The sequence below is a fragment of the Xenopus tropicalis genome, chromosome 4 (genome assembly GCF_000004195.4).
Source record: "Xenopus tropicalis strain Nigerian chromosome 4, UCB_Xtro_10.0, whole genome shotgun sequence".
Lineage (NCBI taxonomy): Eukaryota > Metazoa > Chordata > Amphibia > Anura > Pipidae > Xenopus > Xenopus tropicalis.
In genome coordinates, this window is record NC_030680.2 from 114,913,780 (window position 1) to 114,937,216 (window position 23,437).

At 41.2% G+C, this 23,437-nt stretch overlaps 1 protein-coding gene across 4 annotated transcripts in view; it reads right to left on the bottom strand.

Annotated features, from left to right (window-relative positions):
• The window catches only part of tcf20 (transcription factor 20 (AR1)), a 76,832-nt gene that overhangs the window by 7,269 nt on the left and 46,126 nt on the right, over positions 1–23,437 (bottom strand). For all 4 annotated transcript variants that reach the window (XM_002934714.5, XM_004913793.4, XM_002934712.5 and 1 more), the window contains exons 2-3: positions 16,250–21,633; positions 1,856–1,949 (exon numbers count right to left, since the gene is read on the bottom strand). In XM_002934714.5, the coding sequence (XP_002934760.2) occupies positions 1,856–1,949; positions 16,250–21,607 (5,452 nt within the window). In that variant the 5' untranslated portion in view covers positions 21,608–21,633. The remainder of the gene's footprint in view (positions 1–1,855; positions 1,950–16,249; positions 21,634–23,437) is intronic.

Genomic DNA, 23,437 nt, shown 5'->3' on the forward strand with positions numbered 1-23,437 from the left:
CTGTAGTCACATTCTACTTCCTGTTTGTATGGGCAAACAAGCACCTTCCTAACTGCAATGTAACCTGGCTTTTAGAAAAGGAGAAATTCATAGAAGGTTACCCAGACTTACGGTTTTAATTTTTTTTTTTTTGTGTGTAACTGATTTGTAACACAACATATTTTACACATATTTTACTTTGTAGCTTATGGGAAATCTTAAAGTGCAGTTGCAGCAATTGCTCTTTTTGTGCCACACAAATATATGTCCCACTATGGAGAGGTCAGGGCTGTAAGTTTTTCCACAAATCAAATTTATACCTCACACTGCACACAGGGGCATTATTGTGTGGTGTAGCCACAGAGTAGAAAGCATAAATGTGTCAAGAATGTCACTGTATATTGTAGTATTGATTGAACAGTATAACCTTGCTTTTCACCATTAGTTCAATGAACAGGGCTTTTTCTGAAGATACTTTGTAATGGAGATATGGGATCTATTCTTAGGTTGTAAGCTCTTTTGGCAAGGGCGCTCCTAACCTTTTTCATCAGTTGGTTGCTTTGTATGTTCCATGTATACACCCATTTATTCTACAGTGCTGAAGAATATGTTGCCACTTTATAAACGTGTTGTATAACAAAGTATTATTGGCTTAAAATGTAGTATATGGGAGATGGCTATATACCTGAGCTGTTTGGATAAAGGTTTCTGGATAACTGATCATATACCTAATAGTGCAGCAGCACACACAAGTCTTCTGTATACTCCACTTTTAACCCTTTACTTGCCAAGCACACATATACTATGTTCTTGCAGGAAAAAGGCTTTACCTGCCAAGCATGTAGTACTTCCGTCCTTCACAGTAAAGGCCTTCTTTTCTGCAATGGCAGCTTTTGTCCATTGTGTAAAACTACATTGTCCAATTCTGTTCTTTTTTAGATGTGCTACATTTCTCAAGATATAATATCATGTGTTGTAGTATACATGTTTGATGTTGGTGTAGATGTTTTGTATATATTTTTGATTATAACTTTGGAAACTGACTTGTGTTACCATGGCAGACATATGTTAGACTCTCAGGCCTTCATGGAAACAGCTTTTAAATACTACATTTTTAAAAAGTGTTGATAGATAAAAAAAAACATGCTCTTTATGCTTGGTTAAGGTAAAGGAATGTATTGCCAGTAAAGGCTAACAAACTTTGGTGTAGGGCTAAGCCATTTCTAGATATACTGCTTCTTGCTACCTTCAGTTTCTGACACATCCAAATCCCAGCATCTTTCTCCTGGAAACTGCCACTGCTGGTATACCTATCTAGGCAACTGAAGCCGAGATTAAGGGTAATGATAAAATATACAATACTGATAAGTGTCTCTGGGTCTAGCAGAAGCAATTCTCAGTATTGTCTATGGCCTGGTATTTTCTGGCATTCTGTACCTGCAACAAGTAGCTGGCTGCATGTGTCATTGCCCTAAGGCTAATGCCCTGTGGGGAGATTAGTCATCTGTAATAAATCTCTGCTACCACAGGCAACTAAGCTCCCTGAAATGCCGTCTCACCAGCAATAATGTGAAATGCCGGTGGGAAGGCACATGCATTGATAAATCGCAAGGCAATTTAAACAACATTTTACTTCTATATGCCTATCTTTAGTAGTAAAATCTAAAATTATTTACATCTATGCCACACTTCACAGGTCAACTGTAGATGCTATTTTCAGTTGATTTATGAGTAAGTCTTTACTGTAAGATAGCATGCCAAATTTAAGCTACAATAGTAAAGAGTAAAACGGAAGAGGGACTATAGAGTCACAATTACCGCAGTGTTCTCAATACTTTGGATACTATGAATTTTCAGTTACTATGTTCCTTCTTACCTGAGTCCATGGCACATGGGAAGTGATAGCAGCAGGCACAACCCTTGTTGTAGCAGCCCAATGTGGCTCCAGTCTCCTGGCAGTGACTACATTTCTATGGGGGAGATATACAGAAGCAAGGTTAACGCTAGACAAAGGTATTAATATACTGGTAAATACAGCTATTTACAAATAGCTATGTAATGGAAAAACATTATAAAGATATAGCTCTGAGGTTCGGGGGAAAAGGTGATGTTAAAAGAGATAAATCTCTACAAAGGTCTATACAGCAACACTAACAAAGAAATAATACTCAGGTATCTAGGGGTACACCAAACAGTCAGTCAATTGCCAGGTGGTCACCCATGCTCACATGTAGCTTGCCCCAAATATATATTATATATACAGTGGCTTGCAAAAGTATTTGGCCCCCTTGAACTTTTCCACATTTTGTCACATTACAGCCACAAACATGAATCAATTTTATTGGAATTCCACGTGAAAAACCAATACAAAGTGGTGTACACATGAGAAGTGGAACGAAAATCATACATGATTCCAAACATTTTTAACAAATAAATAACTGCAAAGTGGGGTGTGCGTAATTATTCAGCCCCCTTTGGTCTGAGTGCAGTCAGTTGCCCATAGACATTGCCTGATGAGTGCTAATGACTAAATAGAGTGCACCTGTGTGTAATCTAATGTCAGTACAAATACAGCTGCTCTGTGACGGCCTCAGAAGTTGTCTGAGAGAATATTGGGAGCAACAACACCATGAAGTCCAAAGAACACACCAGACAGGTCAGGGATAAAGTTATTGAGAAATTTAAAGCAGGCTTAGGCTACAAAAAGATTTCCAAAGCCTTGAACATCTCACGGACCACTGTTCCACCGATCATTCAGAAATGGAAGGAGTATGGCACAACTGTAAACCTACCAAGACAAGGCCGTCCACCTAAACTCACAGGCCGAACAAGGAGAGCACTGATCAGAAATGCAGCCAAGAGGCCCATGGTGACTCTGGGGGAGCTGCAGAGATCTACAGCTCAGGTGGGGGAATCTGTCCATAGGACAACTGTTAGTCGTGCACTGCACAAAGTTGGCCTTTATGGAAGAGTGGCAAGAAGAAAGCCATTGTTACCAGAAAACCATAAGAAGTCCCGTTTGCAGTTTGCCACAAGCCATGTGGGGGACACGGCAAATATGTGGAAGAAGGTGCTCTGGTCACATGAGACCAAAATGGAACTTTTTGGCCAAAAATGCAAAACACTATGTGTGGCGGAAAACTAACACTGCACATCACTCTGAACACACCACCCCCACTGTCAAATATGGTGGTGGCAGCATCATGCTCTGGGGGTGCTTCTCTTCAGCAGGGACAGGGAAGCTGGTCAGAGTTGATGAGAAGATGGATGGAGCCAAATACAGGGCAATCTTGGAAGAAAACCTCTTGGAGTCTGCAAAAGACTTGAGACTGGGGCGGAGGTTCACTTTCCAGCAGGACAACGACCCTAAACATAAAGCCAGGGCAACAATGGAATGGTTTAAAACAAAACATAGCCATGTGTTAGAATGGCCCAGTCAAAGTCCAGATCTAAATCCAATCGAGAATCTGTGGCAAGATCTGAAAACTGCTGTTCACAAACGCTGTCCATCTAATTTGACTGAGCTGGAGCTGTTTTGCAAAGAAGAATGGGCAAGGATTTCAGTCTCTAGATGTGCAAAGCTGGTAGAGACATACCCTAAAAGACTGGCAGCTGTAATTGCAGCAAAAGGTGGTTGTACAAAGTATTGACTCAGGGGGCTGAATAATTACGCACACCCCACTTTGCAGTTATTTATTTGTAAAAAATGTTTGGAATCATGTATGATTTTCGTTCCACTTCTCACGTGTACACCACTTTGTATTGGTCTTTCACGTGGAATTCCAATAAAATGGATTCATGTTTGTGGCTGTAATGTGACAAAATGTGGAAAAGTTCAAGGGGGCCGAATACTTTTGCAAGCCACTATATAACTATATACTATATAACTATATATAACTATACAACACAGAGGTATTTAAACTCCCAATGTAAAAGCTGATATTTGTACATGTAATGTTTTATGAACCTAAACAGCTATACCCAGGCTCTACTTAAGTTGAATGGCAACCCCTGCACCTATAATCTAGTTTATTGTAAGATACTAAAACAAAAAGACTGTACTTACTAGTTACAGGGAAAAAGAACATTTAATTTAAAGGGGTGATTCACCTTTAAGCAAATTGGTCTTTATATTTTTTTAAATTATCTGCTTTCCTCTTCTATTTCCAGCATTCCAAAAAATAGGATCACTGACCCCAGCAGCCACTGGTCCTTGAAAAAATATAAAATCTACTTACAGAGCTAATGGCACACATAGATAGCGTTTTGATGCTGGGTGGTAACAGGCAATCTCCATTTGAATCAATAAAAAAAAAGTGGCAGAAGGTGTTCTCTGTGGGTAAAAAGCTAGCTGAGAAACTCTACATGTGCCATTAGCCAAAGAATGAAATGCACATACATTATTTAACCAAATGTAAAGTATATGAACAACCTGCCTGTCCGTAACAAAGGTTATGGGAAGAATTTCCACTAAAATGAAAATGGAAAGAAAATGGTGGGAACTGCTTTAATTCATTTACTAGAGCGGAATCCCCAACCTTTTTGACCTGTGAGCCACATTCAAATATAAAAAAAGACTTGGAGAGCAACACAAGCATCATAAAAGTTCATGGAGGTGTCAAATAAGGGCTGTGATTGGCTATTAGGCAGCCTCTATGCACACTATCAGCTTACAGGGCTTTATTTGGTAGGAAATCTTGTTTTTATTCCAGTCAGGAATTCAAAATAACTACTTGGTTTGGGAGCACTGGGAGCAACATCCAAGGGGTTGGTGAGCAACATATTGCCTTTAAACTCAGTCAGAATTATATATTCAGGCAGGTACTGTTGTCCCAGCAACTGCAAACCAGACTCTTCCATCAGACTGCCAGATTGTGAAAGCTATTCAGCACCCAGAAAATGTGTGTCCACTGTGCCCAATGGCAGCTGCTTCTACACCACTCATGGTGTTTGCGGCAGCTTGCCCATAAAAAAATGTTGAATAGGTTCTGCACATACATTGCTTCCAGAGGCAGGTGTGGACTCAGCCGTGAGTTTTCCAACTGTGGACAAGTGATTTTAGAAGGGACAAGTGATTTTAGAAGGGGGTGTACAGATACTTAGGTTGTACAGTGCACTAATTCCTACACTACTGGGCAAAGCCTGTTCATTCACATTTTACAAGTCCTCCAAGTTCCAGCATGGCACAAAAGTACAGAAAACACCCATCAGAGATAATGGAAAAAGCAGCCTGCAAAAACACTACAGCATCTCTCCCTTTCTTACACAAATAAATCCGGGAATACTCTAAATCAGCAAACTACCTGGCAAGGTCTTCTTCTATATTGTATAAAGAATTCAGGGTGAGCGCATCAAATAAATATTTTTTCAAATAATTTTCCTTTCAATGCTTGGGCAACCCTAGGGCATAACGTTTTCTTATTCTACAGACTACAACAATCTAAATCAATGCCACAGTCACATATACACAGCAAACCTACAGAAACCCTGGCACAACATACACATACTGTCCTGTCCAACAGATAACCCAAAAAAATGAAAAAGGCAGAGCACACATACATTTAGCAACTTATCCATTCTATATCAAAGGAAGCCATTCAGAAAAGGCAATAAATTCTAAATGATATGCATTCAAATCAATGTTGCAGCTATAGTGGGTCCAATAAATAAGAACTGTACAATGTTATTAAATAAAAAAACAAAACATATACCCCTCTGCCTGCACTATACTTACTGCAATGCTAGGGCAGTGCTTCTGTACACATTTCCCAATCTATTTAGTTCTGATGCCCAGCTAATACATATTGCCCTTTTGCACAGTCACTACCCTCTTGGCACCTACTGCCAGCAACAATGCTATAACTAGTAAATCTGTCCCATTTTTATCGGCTGAAAAATTCACATTTACAGACATAAGGCAAGCTGTTCCTCACTACAAATATCAGAAGCTAAAGACTAGCTGAGCATCACGGAAGCTGTAGTTCAGAAACATATAAATACACACACTGACATAGGCAGCGGGGGGGGCAGACATAGACAAAGATCGTAAAAGATCAAAACCATAGTATATAAGCAGTTCATAGTACATTCCAAAATTAAGCATTTATAGTAGGGGGTGACACCTCACCTAAACATAAGCTCATCCCCCTGTTAAAAGAAAAATGTCAGGTACAAGTTTGACAGGACACACACCTCTATGCTCCAAGGCAGTCGCTTTCACCTGAGCACAGAGCAAGCATATAAGCTCCACCACAAGGCATGCACAGGGGGCTTGACCACACTCCCAAAGAGAAACTTCCAGTTAGTGAGCAGCTAGTTCACTTATGATTCACCTTTCCTAAACATGGATTAAAAGAATATAGGGAGTTGGCTTATTCTAGCCTGCAGCAATGTACCAGAAGCCACCACTGCCACCACCCATTTATGCGAGATTTGCACTACAGCACCAATATTCACATACTGTAACCTGAAAATGCTCACAAAAGCATTTTTGGACTGCAAAATGTCAATACCAAACAATCACACATCTCCTATGCAACAATGGCTTTCTTCCGGCACTTCGCTCCTATGCTGGTGAAGAGTGCAGCCATGTGCCATCAGTGCATGAGGAGTGCCTGTACAGGTATGGGACCTGGGGCTTCCTGCATAAAGGATCTTTCCATAATTTGGATCTCCATACCTTAAATCTACTAAAAAATAATTTAAACATTAGACCCAATAGGATTGTTTTGCCTCCAATAAGGATTAATTATATATTAGCTGGGACCATGTACAAAGTAAAGTTTTATTATTACAGGGAAAAAGGAAATACATTTTAAATATTTGAATTATTTGATCAAAATGAAGTACAGGTAGCAGACCGCTAATCTGGAAACCCATTATCCGGAAAGTTCATCTCCTAGACTCCATTTTAATCAAATAAATCACATTTTTAAAAATGATTCCCTTTTTCTCTGTAATAGAAACCAGTGCCTTGTACTTGATCCCAACTAAGATATAATGAATCCTTATTGGAGGCAAATCAATCCTATTGGGTTTAATTACTCTTTAAATAATGTTTTTATCAGGCTTTAGGTAGGAGATCCGAATTACGGAAAGACCCCTTATCCGGAAAACCCCAGGTCCCGAGCATTCTGGATAATGGGTCCCATACCTGTATATGGGAGATGGCATTCCCATAATTCAGAAACTTCTGGATAATGGATCCCATACCTGAATTATGGCAGAGGTTTAAAAACCATATTACCACACTGTGCACTCACTTCCTTTCTAGGAAAGGTAAAGAAAAAATTATGACCTATAATGTGGGAATGATTATAGATAAGACTTAGCCTTTATTGAGATCCACAAATAAAAATAAAGATGAGTTAAGCAGAAATATCAATTCAAATTAAATTAAAAATATTATTAGTCAGGCAGGGCCATCTAACCGTCCTACTGGGAAGTTAGCATTGACAACCGTTTTGTATGCTATTAATGTCAGAGCTCTAATTGGCACACAAAATGTATGTATGTATGTATATCTTCATTTATAAAGCGCTACTTATGTACGCAGCGCTGTACAGTAGAATACAGTAATACAAACAGGGGGTTAAAGATAATGGATAAATACAAAGTTCAACAATAAATACAAATAAATACAAGGTACAGTTGCAATAAGAGTCAGAAACACAAGATGAAGGAGGTCCCCGTAGAGCTTACAATCTATATGGGAGGGGTAACTAACAGACATAAATGGGCAAATATAAGTGCTGTAGGTCACAGTGGGTGACATTACAATATAAGTGCCAGTTCCCAGATCAGGTGCTGGGTGAGTGCTCCAAAAGAGAGTCTTTAAGTTTAGTTTTAAAAAGACTGAGGGAGGATTCTCTCCGGAGGAAATCGGGGAGGGCATTCCAAATGTAAGGGGCAGCAAGGCAGAAAGGTTTAAGGCGGGAAACAGCAGTAGTAGTTGGGGGCACAACCAAACAGTTGTCTCCACATTTGCACGTGGCTAAAGCATTACAAGCCAAAGGGCTGAAATATAATACATATAAGGTTATAGCACCACTGGAGTATGGGCTATGGGTGGTTAAATAACCAGGTGTGACTGGGTGTCTGTAAGTATGGCCAAACACCAATCTCTCATGGATGGGCCCAAACGTAGCCATATACCACCAACAACATGAGCCCTGTGTTAGCTGGTCTACATGCCAGACCAATTAGACCTAAAGTCACTCAGTGACATCAACATCCCCCACCACCCCAATTATCCCTCAAGTCCTCCCAACCAGTCTGCCCTTCCTGTGACTACTAAATCCTGCCTAGCCAAAACTAAAAAGCACTTGCCACTTGTTTCACCCTCCACACATAGGGGCTTTATCAAAAGCCTTTGATAAAGCCCCTATATGTGGAGGGCGAAAGGCGCCAACCACACTCGGTTATTTAACCGCCCATAGCCCATACTCCAGTGGTGCTATAACCTTATATGTATATGTAAACCCTTTGGCTTGTAATGCTCCAGTCACATGCAAATGTGGTACACCCTTGCACACCCTCCTTGGTTTTTTCTCTGCTCAATGGTAGGTGCTCGCTACTTTTGCAATATTATGTATCTTCCTTTCTTCAAAGATACAAGTGCATTAGATTTGCTCACCCAAGAACTTTCTTTTAGAAAAGGTCAACACCAGAAAGTAAAAAAAAAAAAATATTGCACATTTACAGATTATATCTGTTTTTCAAACATTTACAAGTCAAATATTTTTCTGCAACAGTAATAAAAGCTTCTATAGTGTGTTAAGAGCCGAAAATAACATCTGACCTGTTTACGGTCATATGACATGGCTATATTGTTACTTCATATATGAGGGGTTTAGGCTGATGCAAGCGGAGGGGCCGATTCTCAGCCTGCATTTTTCCACAGACTTGGAATCGGCCCTTGTGGCGTCAGCCTCCGGCACTCAAAGCATGGTGTCTGTGCCAGTGCAGGCACATGTGGTAAATATTTGCAAAAAAACACAAGAGTTTGCATTTCAAGCTGATATCCGCTCCATGTGTCTGCACCCAGGATGACACATTGCTTCCGGGTGAAAGTAAGAGGCCTATACACATGGAGGTGCTGATTTTTTGCCTGTATTTTTCCGCAGGCCGAGAATCAGCCCCATGTGGCATCAGCCTTAATTCTGTACGTTTGTATGACTGACATTTGACTTCTATTTAATTGGTACTAAAGTACTGAAAGAATTGTATTTTAAAAAGCCTTGTTGCTATCTACTTTTCACAAGTGGGTTCTGCAGCCCTAATGTCTAATAACTAATATGGCGCACAACCACTCTGTGTTTGGAACAACTGTAACAGGATCAAACAGATATGTACTATCATATGCTATGAAAATTGGGCCTACCAGCCCCATTTGGAAATATGGCAGCTCCTGTGGCTACACTATAGCTGTTTATATAAACCATATTACAGCTGATGAGGCAATGCACAGTGCACAGTTAACAGTACTTGACAGTAGAACCTAAATTTCAGAAATTGCAGAAAACCCCAGGTCCCAAGCATTATGGATAACAGGTCCTAAATCTATACAAAATATTTTTTTGTGTCACGGTTTCTTTAAGGCAGCGTAATGGATGGTGCATCCTCAAGAACAATCACATAAATGCAGCTCAGACATCCATCATTTAATAAATTTGCTTTAATATTTTTTAAAAGTTTAATGTGCATTCTGCAAAAGCTGAAACTAAATTGATAAATTGGGAAGAGGCAGAGACACAAAAAAGCCCTAAATCAATAAATGAATGTACTTCCTACAAAGTGCATAAATGCACTATTTATGCGCACGATCGCAGCCAACAGTAACACTAACCCTTTCTTCTAATATTTTGTTACCATACTTTTTCAACACACCTTCACCACCATGGATACAACGCACACTTTGAGCAACCCATATATAAAATTCTTAACGGCTGATCGTTTTATCCAATATTAACAGACTGACACATACTCTTATACACTAGCCAGAATGGCACCTGTACATGAAAAAACGAACCACCCTAAGTGCAATCCCTGTTTGCACAGGAAGGTTGCATAATGGTTAGCAACATAGAAGAGAAAGAAGAGCCTATAGAGCCCTGCAGCAGAGCAAGAGTTAATTGGCATTTGGCTCTGACAGGGAATAAATTAAACAGTGACACAGGGAATGGGAGCGGTTAATATGGGAGTCAATACAAGAGCCAGGGAGTGGTGTACAATTTAATTCTGGCCCACTCTGCATTGCCACTCCCTGTAGTGTTGGTTCTGACATAATGTACCACATGAACCATTAATACAATGTAGCAGCAGTCCACTATCCTCCACGTAGGAACAAATTTCCCACAATGCCTTGCATCTTTTGTGATTATGCTTCTTTACAGGTCTGTAGTCAGGACCTGTAGTTCAGGGAATAGCAAAGAACTCGCAGAATATGCTTTCAGCAGCAATTACATTCACAAAGATCTCTACTACTCATGATAAAGCAATGTTCTATTTTTCACAATTACAGTGAAGCTTTTTAGGCATAAGCTGCTGACCCCAAAGATCTTCTCTTTAAGTATAGTTGTCTTAACTTGTATGGTTAGTTTAATGCTAACTCTACTACATCAGTGGAATAAACCCAAGGACTATACCACACAAAGAAGAGTTTTAGATGTTTTAGACCAGTGGTTCTCAACCTTCCTAATGCCGCGACCCTTTAATACAGTTCCTCATGTTGTGGTGACCCCCAACCATAAAATTATTCCTAAGACCATCTGAAATATTTTTTTTCCTATGTTCTTAAGCGACCCCTGTGAAAGGGTCGTTCGACCCCCAAAGGGGTCCCGACCCACAGGTTGAGAACCGCTGTTTTAGACAGTTTTTTGGTTGATCGAAAAGCTTGATATTGCCATAGGGCATGCAGTAAGGACAGGGTCTGAGAGCAGTCTCTGCCACTCCCTAACTTACTGTAAATTAGGGGACGGGCGATGCCTTGTTGCCACCCCCTCCAGCCCCCCCTTTGAATACAATGCCACTGAAAGCAGGCAATAGTGCATTCACTGTGGTAGCTGCAGGCCTCTGGCAACACCAAAAAGTTGTGTGCTAAGTGCATAAATGCACAATTTTTGCACTTTGTACACTAAATTTGGACCCCTTAAGAGTTTTCAAGCCTCAATCTGTTGACATTGCTTGAACTTCCAGGTGAATGGATCTATGTGGGTGCACAAATCCCACAATATCTGATGGCTTGACAAGAAGGCTGATGGTTAAGGGCAGGGGTACACGGGGAGATAAGTCACCCAGCGACAAATCTTTGTTGTCGCGGGTGACTAATCTCCCCACATCGCCATCCCACTGGCTAGATGTAAAACGCTTTGAGAGGAAACTTCGGGTGACTGCGGGACATTGCAGCGGCGCGTATGCCATCCCACTGGCGATTTACATTCTAGCCGGTGGAATGGCATTGCGGAGAGATTAGTCACCGACGAAACAAAGATTTGTCGCTGGCCGACTAATCTCCCCGTGTACCCCTGCCCTAAGGGAGGCGGCAGACGGGGAGATTAGAATGGAAATCACCAGTGGGATGGCATACTCGTCGCTACGATTTGCCGAAGTCACCCCAAGCTGCCTTGAGAGGAAGCTTCGGCAAATCATAGCGACACATATGCCATCCCACTGGCGACTTACATTCTTGCCAGTGGGATGGCATTGTGGCAAATCTCCCCGTCTGCCACTGCCCTAAGGGTGAAGACAAACAGAGCTACATGTAGCAGCTACTTGTCGTGGCTACATAAACAGACAATGCTGATCATTTACTGATAATGGTCTCTACGTGTGTTTTAGTAAAGGCAATTCTCAGTATTGTCTATGGCAGGTTATTTTCTGGTGTTTAGTAGCTTAGACAAGTGGCTGCTACTAAGTAGCTCCACGTGTCTTCACCCTTAGGCAGCAACAGCATGGCCAAAGTTAAAGTAAAAAAAAAAAAAAAGCAAAATATACCAAAGAATACTTTTCTGAGATTATGTATGGTGACTTACTCTTTAAACACACAATCAATAATCAATTACTATAGATTTAAAAACAATACGAACACTATATGGCACACTCATATGTGCTTTATTCATATATTATTAGTAATAAAACCAAGCTTACATTCAGCTCACATTGAATAAACAAGAGGTGCAGTCATTGTCTAGGACTGCTCAATCATACCAAATAAGAAAACAAATTTCCCTATGCTCCTTCCCAGGTACGCATAAACCTTTCTAGAGGGCAGTGTGACCATGTAGCGTTTGTGAAGGGTCATTTGAGGCAGAATATGGCATTATATCAGTTTTCATTTTACAGAACAATTACAGAAAATACCCACCTTTCTGACATAAGCTAAAAAAAATTGGGCTTAATAACACATTTCTTTTGCTCTATTGTATTTATAATTTTACACTAACTTTTACAAAGCAACTGCCTTTTGGAATAAAGCAGGTCACATAAGCTGATTATTTTTTTTAGGACATTCTGTAATTTTGCCAAATTGTAGTTACAAGAGCAATCAGTAGGGTTGTGCTCTTTTACTGAACTGTGATTATATATACGTATATATATATATATATATTATACAGACTTCTTTACACAACATGCCATATGAGAAATGAATGACCATGACAAGCTGAACAGCACTGTACTAGAATATAGCAAGGAAGCGCCTACTAGTGATGTGCAGGCCAGCCTGATAAACGCAGAACTCGTGGGTTGGGTGGGTACGGGCCGATCTCCGCACTACATTTTCAGGTTGTGGGGGGATACGGGTCAAGCTCCTCTGCTTGCCCTCCCCACCGGCGATCTTACACTGTCAGTTTCCCAATTCCGGCTCTTGAATTTATAGGAACATGCCCACCCTACCCCTTTTGTGACGTCAGTGGTGGGCAGGTAGGGTTCGGGCTGGGAGCAGGCGGGTTAGGGTTGGGTGCGGATCTAGAAAAACTCGACCCGTACATCACAACCACCTACACTTGGCGAGAACACAAGGCGCATGTCATGTCACCATCCCCAGGGAAAAGGTCCGTGCATTACGGAGCTACTTTACTAGTACTGATGTACAACAGTATAACAGTTACTTTCCTCTATTCCAGCACAAGTTTGAAATCACTCTGCTTAAGCCTAAATTTATCAATCCACAAAATGACCCAAGCAATACCATTTAGATTGTGATGAAGTTAATTAAGTTCACTTGCTGGATTGGCCACATACTGTAAAGCAGAAGTCTTTAAGGGTACAGGCACACTGGATGTTTTGTCACCTGCACTTTTAAATCTCTTCTACATTGGAAACGAAATGTCCAAAGTTTCCATCCCACCAACATTAATGATAAATTGCCAGTGGAAAACATATGCATTGCCTATGCGAGGCCGAAGCTGCGCTGTAAGGAAACTTCAGGCTTCATTTTAACACTGGCATTTTATATTAATGCCAGAGGGAACAAACTTTAGCCATTTTGTCACCTGTGCACTTAAGGTTATAAAAGCGAAGCCCTGTAACTAGTCCTCAACCCACACACATTTTGATCTACAGCAGTGCTGTCCAACTGGTGGCCCGTGGCCCGCGGCCCCCCACCTGTATTGGCTGCTGTGACTGCTTACCTCTGCGTAAGATTTAAATGGTATCAGTAATGTGATTTACTGGCCCCCTGCATTGTTTTCACCTCAGATTCAGGCTGTAAACCCCTTTATTCCCCATGTAATCCCCTGTTCACACCTTTTGCATTGTTCACACCTCAGGCTCATACTGTAAGCTCCCATCTCGTTCACACCTCAGACAGGCTATAGAAGCAGTGCCAGCATTGTGTCACTGTATGTACTGCCTGCCCTATACTGCCTGCGTGTGCTATACTCTGCCTGCCTGTACCATACTCTGACTGCCTATGCTGCCTATGTGTGACATACTCTGTCTGCCCTATGCTGCCTCTATGCGCCATACTCTGTCAGGAAATATTCATTATATGGTCCCTAAGGTATATGGTCCCTAATAATATGCGGGGTTGCTGTGCTAGCCACAGGGGAGGAGGAGGCATATGGATTTAATGGTATGGGCTTAATATGACATAATATAATTCTTTCACATGTCAATGAAAGGAGATATCCCAACAGTGATCACCAACCATTTGTGTTTTTGTTGCGCTACCACCATTAGTGTGGATACGGTCTTAAAAGCTCTTGTGATAACATAAGTGTGGCTTGAAGTGGGTGCAGTTTAAAAAAGGGGAGTGGTCAAATCTAGCTTCAATTATTGACCCTCCACAGTGTAGGCCAGAAAAATTCTGACTCTTGGTACCACAGAATTTGTACAGCTGATCTACAGGATTTAAAGGAACAGTAACACCAAAAAATGAAAGTGTATAAAAGTAATAACAATATAATGTACTGTTGCCCTGCATTGCTACAACTAGTGTGTTTGCCTCAGAAAGACTACTATAGTTTATATAAGTAAGCTGCTGTGTAGCCATGGGGGCAGCCATTCAAAGGAGAAAAGGCACAGGTTATATAGCAGATAACAGATAAACCCCCCATTATATGGGGCTTATCTACTAGTTATCTGCTATGTAACCTGTGCCTTTTCTCCTTTTTTCAAGCTTGAATGGCTGCCCCCATGGCTACACAGCAACTTATTTATATAGTAACTTTTCTGTAGCAAAAACACCAGTTTTTTGCAGAGCAACAGCACATTATATTTTAATTACTTTAAAACACTTTAATTTTTTGATGTTACTGTTCCTTTAAGAGTTAATCATGGCACTTAGATTCCATGTTATTAAAAACTCCTGTGAATATTAGTCTAATTGAAATATTATGACAGTCTGGATTAATTACCCAATGTGATTTTTACTACAATGTGCACAATACCTTCTGTGCCCAATGACAACAGTTTTGTTGAACTTTTTGAAGGGTGTTAAGTTGGCCATAATTGGACCAAAAAAAGCTGCCAACTCAGCCCCTCCAGAGGGCATGCCAAAAATATATTGTATGGATATCAGACAGGTCTAAAAATCCCATCAGGCAGGCAAAGACTACATCCTCATTTTTTGCAGGTTTTTTTTTTTACTGTTTTCCTTTCTACGGCATGAAAACTAAATCCTTCATCATTGCCAGGTTCACTGTCTCCAGTAACTGATGAAGTTAGATTTTATTTTTAGAATTTACCAAATTTATATTCAAACTGATAAGCTGCAGAACAGTGGTTCTCAACCTATGGGGTTCTCCCCCAAAAGGTCACGTAGGAATGAGGAGAATGCATATTTGGTCCCCTAGATACAACTCACACTGTCTATTTGCTATCCTACATGACTAAGCACTAGACTTAAAGAGGAACTATCACAAAAATTACAATTTAATAAATGTTTCATCATACTGAAATAAGAAATATTCTAAACATAATCAATTTAGAATTGACCAATTTTAAAAATAAGTTTATCTTCAATATTCTCCCTCTCATCATCTATTTCTTTTCACTCTCAATGCAGGAGTCAGGTGCCAGATTTTTATTGACAGTTAGGCCCAATATATATTTTGAAAGGGGCTCCTTTTCCTAGCATATGTATCAGTGCTCACTCAAATAGCTGATTCCAGCACAAACAAAATCAAATCCAAATCCTGCAAGCAGAGAGAACTTCTGGTGATTTTAAAAGACTGAGCTCTAATACAGGGATCCCAACCTGAGCTACACTTGAATGAGTTGGAGAGCATCACAAACATAAAAAAAGTTCCAGGGGTGCCAAACCGCTGTTCTAGGAAAAAGGAGCACCCCCAAAGGCTGCATTAGACATAAAAATTAGACTCCCAACTGCTGCATGAAGAGAGAACAAAGAGACAAATGCAGAGAGGGGGGGGGGGAAGTGATAAAACTTGATTATTTCATAAATGAGTCAGAATTTTTTATTGATTATATTTTAAAAGTTTTGTTTATTTCAGTGCAATGAAGCTTATATTAAATGTTCACTTTGCCAATAGTTCCCCTATAAAGTCTAAAAACCCCTGAGCAGATCAAACAAGTAAAAAAAATGTAAAAAACAAAAAGGATTAGAAAATAATCTAAAAATACCACAAGATACCAATAAAGCATTTCAAAGAGAATTGCCCCCCTACAAAAATCATCATAATATAGCAGAAAACAGCGTGTTGCTATAAACCTACATGGTCAACTTGTCTGCTGGTATTCCCAATTAAGCAAAAAAAATGAGCAATTCAAGACTATGTTGTAAACTTGTCATAAAGGAAGCACTCACCATCTCTCGTGCAATGTCAACAGCCTCCCGAAGACCATATAATCGGCCACAGACAAAGTAGACACCATTGGCCCATAAGACACACCCCTCGTGCATCCAAAATTCATTGCTGTCGAGAGGTAGTTGGGGGATCTGAACCCCTTGCTCAGGGCCTGCCTCAGCTGTGGATGGCCCACTAGAGTCCATGGGAGTTAGTTCAGAAGGGTCAGTGGTCTTCCTGTGGGAAGGTACAGTAAGTCTGGAGGAGGTACAATCTCCTGAACGGTTCCGACGTTTGTAGCGAGGATGAGCAGTTAGACTACGTTGTTCTCGTGCTTGCTGTGGTTCTTCTTCCTCTTCCTCATCAGAGTCAGACTTAGAACCATCAGAGGTGTCTTTGTGACGAACTTTAACTTTTCGAGGAGTCTCTGATGATTTTTTTGGTGGGGGATTCTTAGAAAGCGTAGATGCATATTCTTGGTTGTAGAATGGGCCAAACAAATCTCCCAAATTCCTGTAATTAGCCCACTTACCACAAAGGCAACAGACAAGGTGGCCCATGGTAGCAGACTCTGTGACAACTGGCCCTTGTACCATAAAGCTAGATGAAGGAAGTGCTTTACTGTCTGTGCTGGGTTGTGGAGAAGCAGATCGCTGACCTTTGCGAACTGATGTTAATTTCTTCCAATGTTGTTCCTCCTCTTCAGCATTGATGATGACACAAGACAATCCCAGCTCCTCTTTATTTTCCACATGTATATAAGGAATAAAAGACTTGGTTTTGGTCTCAGGCTTGTCTAAATTTTGGCTGGCATATTTAAGTTTGATTTCTGGCTCTATAGGGGCAACTATAGGAGCAGCTTGTTTTCCCCTTCTTCTTCTTGGTGCTCCAGTAGGCTTTCTTCTTTCTGTCCTCCTCCTTTTAGGTTTAGGCTCTGCCTCAGAGATATCCAAATGCTCATCCAAATGCTGTGGTGGGAGAGCAGAGACTGAGGCTGGTGAAACAGGTGGTGGTGGCTGCTGATGCCCTTGCTCTTGCATCAATGGCTGTTGCTGCTGTTTCTTTTGTTTGTTGACACTACCAACAGGACGTCCTTTCTTCTTTCCAGAGGGGAAATATCCCTTCTGAGGTATGACTTCTTGTTTTGGAGTAACATTACAAGGTGTTCCTGCAAGTTTCTCCTTTTCTACATTTTCATGCTGCTGCACCTGGGGTAAAACACATTTTGGTTCCAAGGCCGTAGATGTACCTTTTCCATCCATATAATGGTTAGACGCTTGTGCTGGAAGCCCAGACATTGAAAAGTCTTTAGTTTCCATAGACTGCTCCTCCATTTCAGTTTTGATTTTCTTTTCATCATGTGCCCATACATCAAGTGACTTGGGAGGCAGGCTTTTTGCAGTTGTCTCTTCACTACAGGAGATATCTGGTCCAACAACCCCAGGCAATTCTGCTTCTTGCATGGAACCTTTTCCACTCTCTGGGCCCTTGATTTTTAGAGAGAGAATATCATCTAGTGTTACAGCTTCAGCTGCGCTTTCTGAGCTACTTGGGGCTGAAATACGACGAACATTAGGTGAAGTGATTTTCTGTACAATTGCCTCCAGTTTTAGACCCCTCCCTTTGCGGGGAGGAAGGATTTTTGTCTTGGCTGGACTAGAAAGGGATACAGCTGATGGGCTTGTCTGTTCTGGGCCACCTTTGTGGGGTTCATCTGCCACAGGGGAAAAGCCACTTTCTTTGCTCCTAGAAGTTAATACCTGTGACACAGATGTCCTGTCTGAAGTTTCCTTTACATTAGAAACAGGCAGGCGCCCTTTGTCATCACCAGGCTGCCTTTTGCTGGGAATTGGAGAGATAAAAGAACGTACTCTTCTTCTCATGATTAGAGGGTTATGGTGTGATTGTTCTTCTGTGCCTTGAGGTCTATGGGCATTGCACCCGGGCTTGGAGATCTCAGTTCCTTCTCCTGATCTATGGACAAGAGTATCTGTTTCCCTACCAGAACTAAAGGGTTTTTGGTTTGTCCCTACAGGGGACCCAAGTTTTTTGACAGGAGAAGTCTGACGGCCCAAATTCCAGTTAGTAGAGTCCACTGGAGGTGTTTTTTGAGCATTTCTTTTAAGCTCCAATGCTGTCAAATTGGTGGGTCCTCCCTCACCAACACGCAGCTGGCGTCCATATTCTAGACTGCTAGAATCATGATATGCACCTGGCTGGTTGTAAACCATTACCTCATTCTCAACCCTTCCTGGACTACGGACATGAAACTGCTCCTGCCTTGGGCTTTTACGCTGCATTTCTTGACGATGCTGTGATGCAGAAAGTATAGAGCTTCCCAGCCATTCTTTAAATTCCTCCTGCTGGTACACTGGTCTCTTATAATGAAGAGGAGATGTAAACGTTGGGTGAGGCTCTCCATAGGAGCTTGCTCTAGAGTTTGAATGATAACTCAAAGCAGCATTATCAGCATTTTGAAAAAAAGCAGAGTAAAAAGCTTCTCTGCTTGCTCTTTCTGAGAGGCTCATTGTTGGATTCATATGATGAGTTTCTGCTGGTCCTCTGCTTCTCCCTGGAGACATCTTCATTTTGTCACCAAGATCCTGTACAGGTGATCTACCACGGGCCCCCACTCTGGCAGTTCCCCTTCTGGGATGAGGTCCTCTACTATTATGTGGACTATAATCCTGGGTTGGGTCAAAGGTCATGGATCTTGGGCTGCCATTGCCCCTAGCAGATTCTTTGGTGCTGTATGGTATGCAGTGATCTGTAGTTCTTTTTCTATGCATCTTTGTTGCTTCAGTGTCTTGTTCTTTAGGCGTTCCTCCCTGGTTACTTGACTTTGCATCTAAAGATATCATTCCACTAGGTAAGATTACAGACTGTCCAGATCTTCCATCAGCTGATCTTTCTTGTCCAACATGATGAGAAGCAGTAGGATCTCGAACAAGCTGCCTCAGTGGAGAGATATCACATATTACAGACCGTCTTTCTGAAGGGATGCCACTAGATTCCTGAGAGGAGGCTGGAGGGTCCACCTCAAATTTTCTTGCAGAATAATCTGTTACATTCAATGGTTTAACATCAGGAGCTGACTTTCTATCCCATGGGCCCCAGTTAGGCGTTTCTAAATGTGGAGCAAGTGTCTTGCCAAGGATGTTACGGTTAGGTAACTCACTTGCCTGGCTCATGAGTATATTTGGTCTCAAACTTGCTTCAGAACTTCCAGTAACTGGTGGAGGGTCTTGGGTGTTTCTAGCATACCTTCGTTCCTGCTGATGATGTCCTTGCAGGACTTCCTGAAGGAGGCTAGGATACTTATCATTTCTTCCTGTTCCTGATTTCTTATCACCCTGTCCTCCACACCCTGCTGAATCAGGAGTTTTAAGATGCTGAGGCAAGTTGCTGGCATTTCTAGAGCTTGTTGCTCCTTCTTTAAAACTAAACCCAGAGCCCACAGGAGATTTAGCCTCTGTTCTAGAAGTACTACTTGTAATAGGAACAGGCTGAGAATCGGCATCACTAGGTTCTCCATTCTGGTCAGGGGGGCATTCCTTGACATTATCATCATCTTTAACTGTTTCAGGCACCTCTGGCTGTGATGACGTTTCAACTTCATCATTATCTAGTGTTGAAGATTCTTCTGTGACTTTCTCTGACCTGGTGGCTACAGTCTCCATTGCTACTATGACACCCACAGATTTCTCACTGACCTTGGACACTTCCTGAAAAGTCTCTGTGGCTTCTGGAACAGTTTCCACTTCTTCCGCTTGTGTTTTTTCAGAAAGCTCAGTTGACCAACCCTGTGTAGGAGAAGCTGGCTTTTCAGAAGAAGTTCCCTTGTAACCAGCTTCAGAGCTTGTGCTTTGCCCGCTAAGTTGCCTTACCCTTTCACCAGGATCCCCTGAACTGCTGGAACAGCTGCCATCTAGTGACTCTGCCATTGGAGATTTCAGCTGTTCTTCAGCTTGGGAAGAGGTTTCTGAGTTGGCACAGCTATCAGCCTTTCTAGATGTTCGCTTCCCACTTTTCTTGTTAGGTGCCAGAGCATCCGAAAGCAGCATATGCTGAACTGTGTTGGGCAGGTTTGCAACCTGACTGCTTAGAGCACTAAGGCTGCTTAGACCTGGGTCAGTCAGTCGTTTGTCAGGAGGACCTTCAACACCAAACCCTTTAAAGCCTCCCCCGTGAGGTGTAGGGCTTAGCTGTGGCATCATCTGCAAAATACGGTTTCTGGATGACAGAGGCACATTACCCTGCCCACATGTGAGGTTTTCTCCACTTGTCATCAAAGGTGAGGGAGTGGAGCTACAGCTTGGGGACTGTACAACTGAGGCTGCAGGGGAAGGATTTGAGATTGGACTGAAATTTTGTTGGAACTGCATAGGAGAGCGTACTGGGACTTCAGACTGACTGTATTGTCCTGTTTGGCTTTGTAGGGGTAGTTTAGAAGAATTGGAGTACTGCATGACATGAGAAGTCTGTTGCTGTTGTTGTGACTGTCCCTGCCCTACATTCTGTGGCAATTTAGATGTCTCAAAGCTTTTCATGTGCTGACTGGCATAACTGCTAAACCCTTGCTGTGTTCCATATGATGACCCTGGCATATGGCTCTCATATGTAGAGCTAGCCCCTCCTGGACTGTAACCCTCATAGTTTGGACCAGTCTGTCCAAACCTCTGAGAAGAAGGAAAAGAACTAGAAGAAGAGCCAGGAGAAGGCTGGTAGTGTTGACCATACTGCCCCATTCTTAACTGGTATCCAGCAGGGGAGTTGAGTGCAGTAGATCGCTGTATCTGCTGTAGATGTGAGGCACCTGCAGATGTTGGTGGGTTCCCAGACTGGGACAGGGATTGGTGTGATTGATAAAGCTGCTGCCTCAACTGCTGGCTAGTGACATGAGAAGGGTACTGACTACCACCAGGAGAAAACGAACTTGGAAAGTCCTGCGAGTACTGGGAGAGATTGCCTGCTGCTGAATGCTGGTTCGCAAATTGGCTGTGATGCCCCTCCCTTCCATAGGGTGTGCCAAAGTTTGTACCACTGCTGCTGTTTGCTTGAGGAGGTCCATAGCTTTGCACTGGCCCTGATGGCCTCCGCTGTGGTGTCTGGCTTGCAGGTGTACCTCCTTCTTTGTTACCCAAATAATAAAAATCCCCAGATTCTTTTCTGTAAGACTGGTAGCTCTGAATACTTGAAGTTTCTCCAGCTGGAATTGTGGCAGGAGTGCTCGACCCTCCTCGACGTCCTCCATAGTTTCCCTGGAATATCTGAGCCTGCTGTCTTGGGCTAAACTCTTCCAGCCTGGAGGGGCCATGAGCTTCCGGAGGATAAGTCTGCTGGCTGCCATAACTGCTTTGCTCTCGAAAGGACTGCATGACGTCGAGGAGAGGTCTCTCGCTACCTGCAGAAATAGAATACAATAAGAATGTCAGAGTACGAAAAATGCAAAACTTAACTGTATTTAAAATTTTCAGGTTAAGCATAAATGTAATATCAGCACATTAATAGGGATCCAATTAGCTAAGTGCTTGAAACAAAAATGTAATCTCTTTCAATGACAGCCCACTAGTAGCCAAACCAAAAATATGTAAATACTAAACAAGTATAGGATCTATTACCCAGAATGCTTTTGATTTGGGATTTTTCAGACAAAAGGATCATGCCATAATGGGGAGCACCAAGGCCAATTAAACAAATTAAACATAAAAACCCTTCCTGCCAAGCAAGAATACCTTTTGAACAATAAAGATGCTAACTTCTTTAATTTTTTTATTTTTGACTAGACTTTGTATTTGATATTAAATAGGACACTATGGGAAATGGCATGTAAATGAAACTTAATATTTGTCAGTGTTCACCCATTCTGCAAGGCCAAATAACCATCTGTCCTAGAGCATTAAAGGGAGTGTTAGCAGAATTTAGTGAATTTTGGGTACCACAGCTATAAGAAAACTGAATAAAGCATTCAACTGATACCTTATTGGAAAAAAAACAAACCCTTTTTTTATCCCGAATATTTGGTACATGCTTAAATTAACAAAAAAAACGAAAACACATGCTGGCCAAAAAAATAATTATGCAGTTATACTAAATGGTAAAGGACTGCTGGACCATAAGCCTTTGCTTATTTCTTAGTCACATAGTGCACTATAAATAATATATATAAGATGTGCTTCAGCTATGGTTTTATTTTTAATCGTGACCCAGTTGGCAAATGTATAACTAAATACATGTCCACTCTATTAGAGATACTTGGAGTTCAGAGTTAATTTCCCAGCAAAACACATAGAATGGGATATGGCATTTACCAGCATAATGCAAAGATTATTTTAAGAAAAGTAGTAATTGGACTAGTAATAGAACTTCTTAGTGGCATGATATTCTTTAAGGGACCAATAACAACAAGCCATAAAATAGCTTTATTTATAGATTATTTCTGCCTAAAAAGCTCCAAATTAAACTTTTTGGCAGAAACCCATTTTAAGAATATTTTCCATTGGGACCAAATGGTCTTAAATCTATCTGCAAAAATATGTGACATACGAGTAAACAAATGTAAATTAAGATGATGTCTAAGACATCGTGGGGGTTAACAGGACATCTTCACATTGGACAAACTGGGTATAGCATATAGTCAGAACCAGAATCAAACAAACCACCCCAGCTATAAACATGTCAGAAATGAAAACCAAATAGCAAAGTTTTTATTCACAAATATGAGCACAGAACATTGGGCTGTAAATAAATTCTTAACTGGGCATTTCCTATCAGGTCTCAAGTGTGTGTTTCATTTATACTACAGATAGGGAGAATGACCAGTACACTCCTTTGCAAGTGTAAGATATTAAATTTGGTGAATCGTGGCATAAATAAAGGAGCACATCATCAGTGTGTGTGTGTGTGTGTGTGTATATATAAAAAACATTAGCAAAAAAAAAAAAAAAATGAAATTTTTGCTTGCACTAAGTCCCTGTGTGTGCAGCACTCTTTTTTCATATGAATGAACAACAAGCCCTATTAACAATACTGGAATTATGTTAAATTTAATTATTTTTATTAAGAAAATACAGACATCACCAGCAGCAATGATTTAACAGCAATAAAATGTTTTTTTTATTAGAATATGGCTTAGAATTTATTTAGCAAGAACATTAGTGCTTTTGTTTATGATTGCACACTGAAACTCCTGTTCTGGCTGTAACACT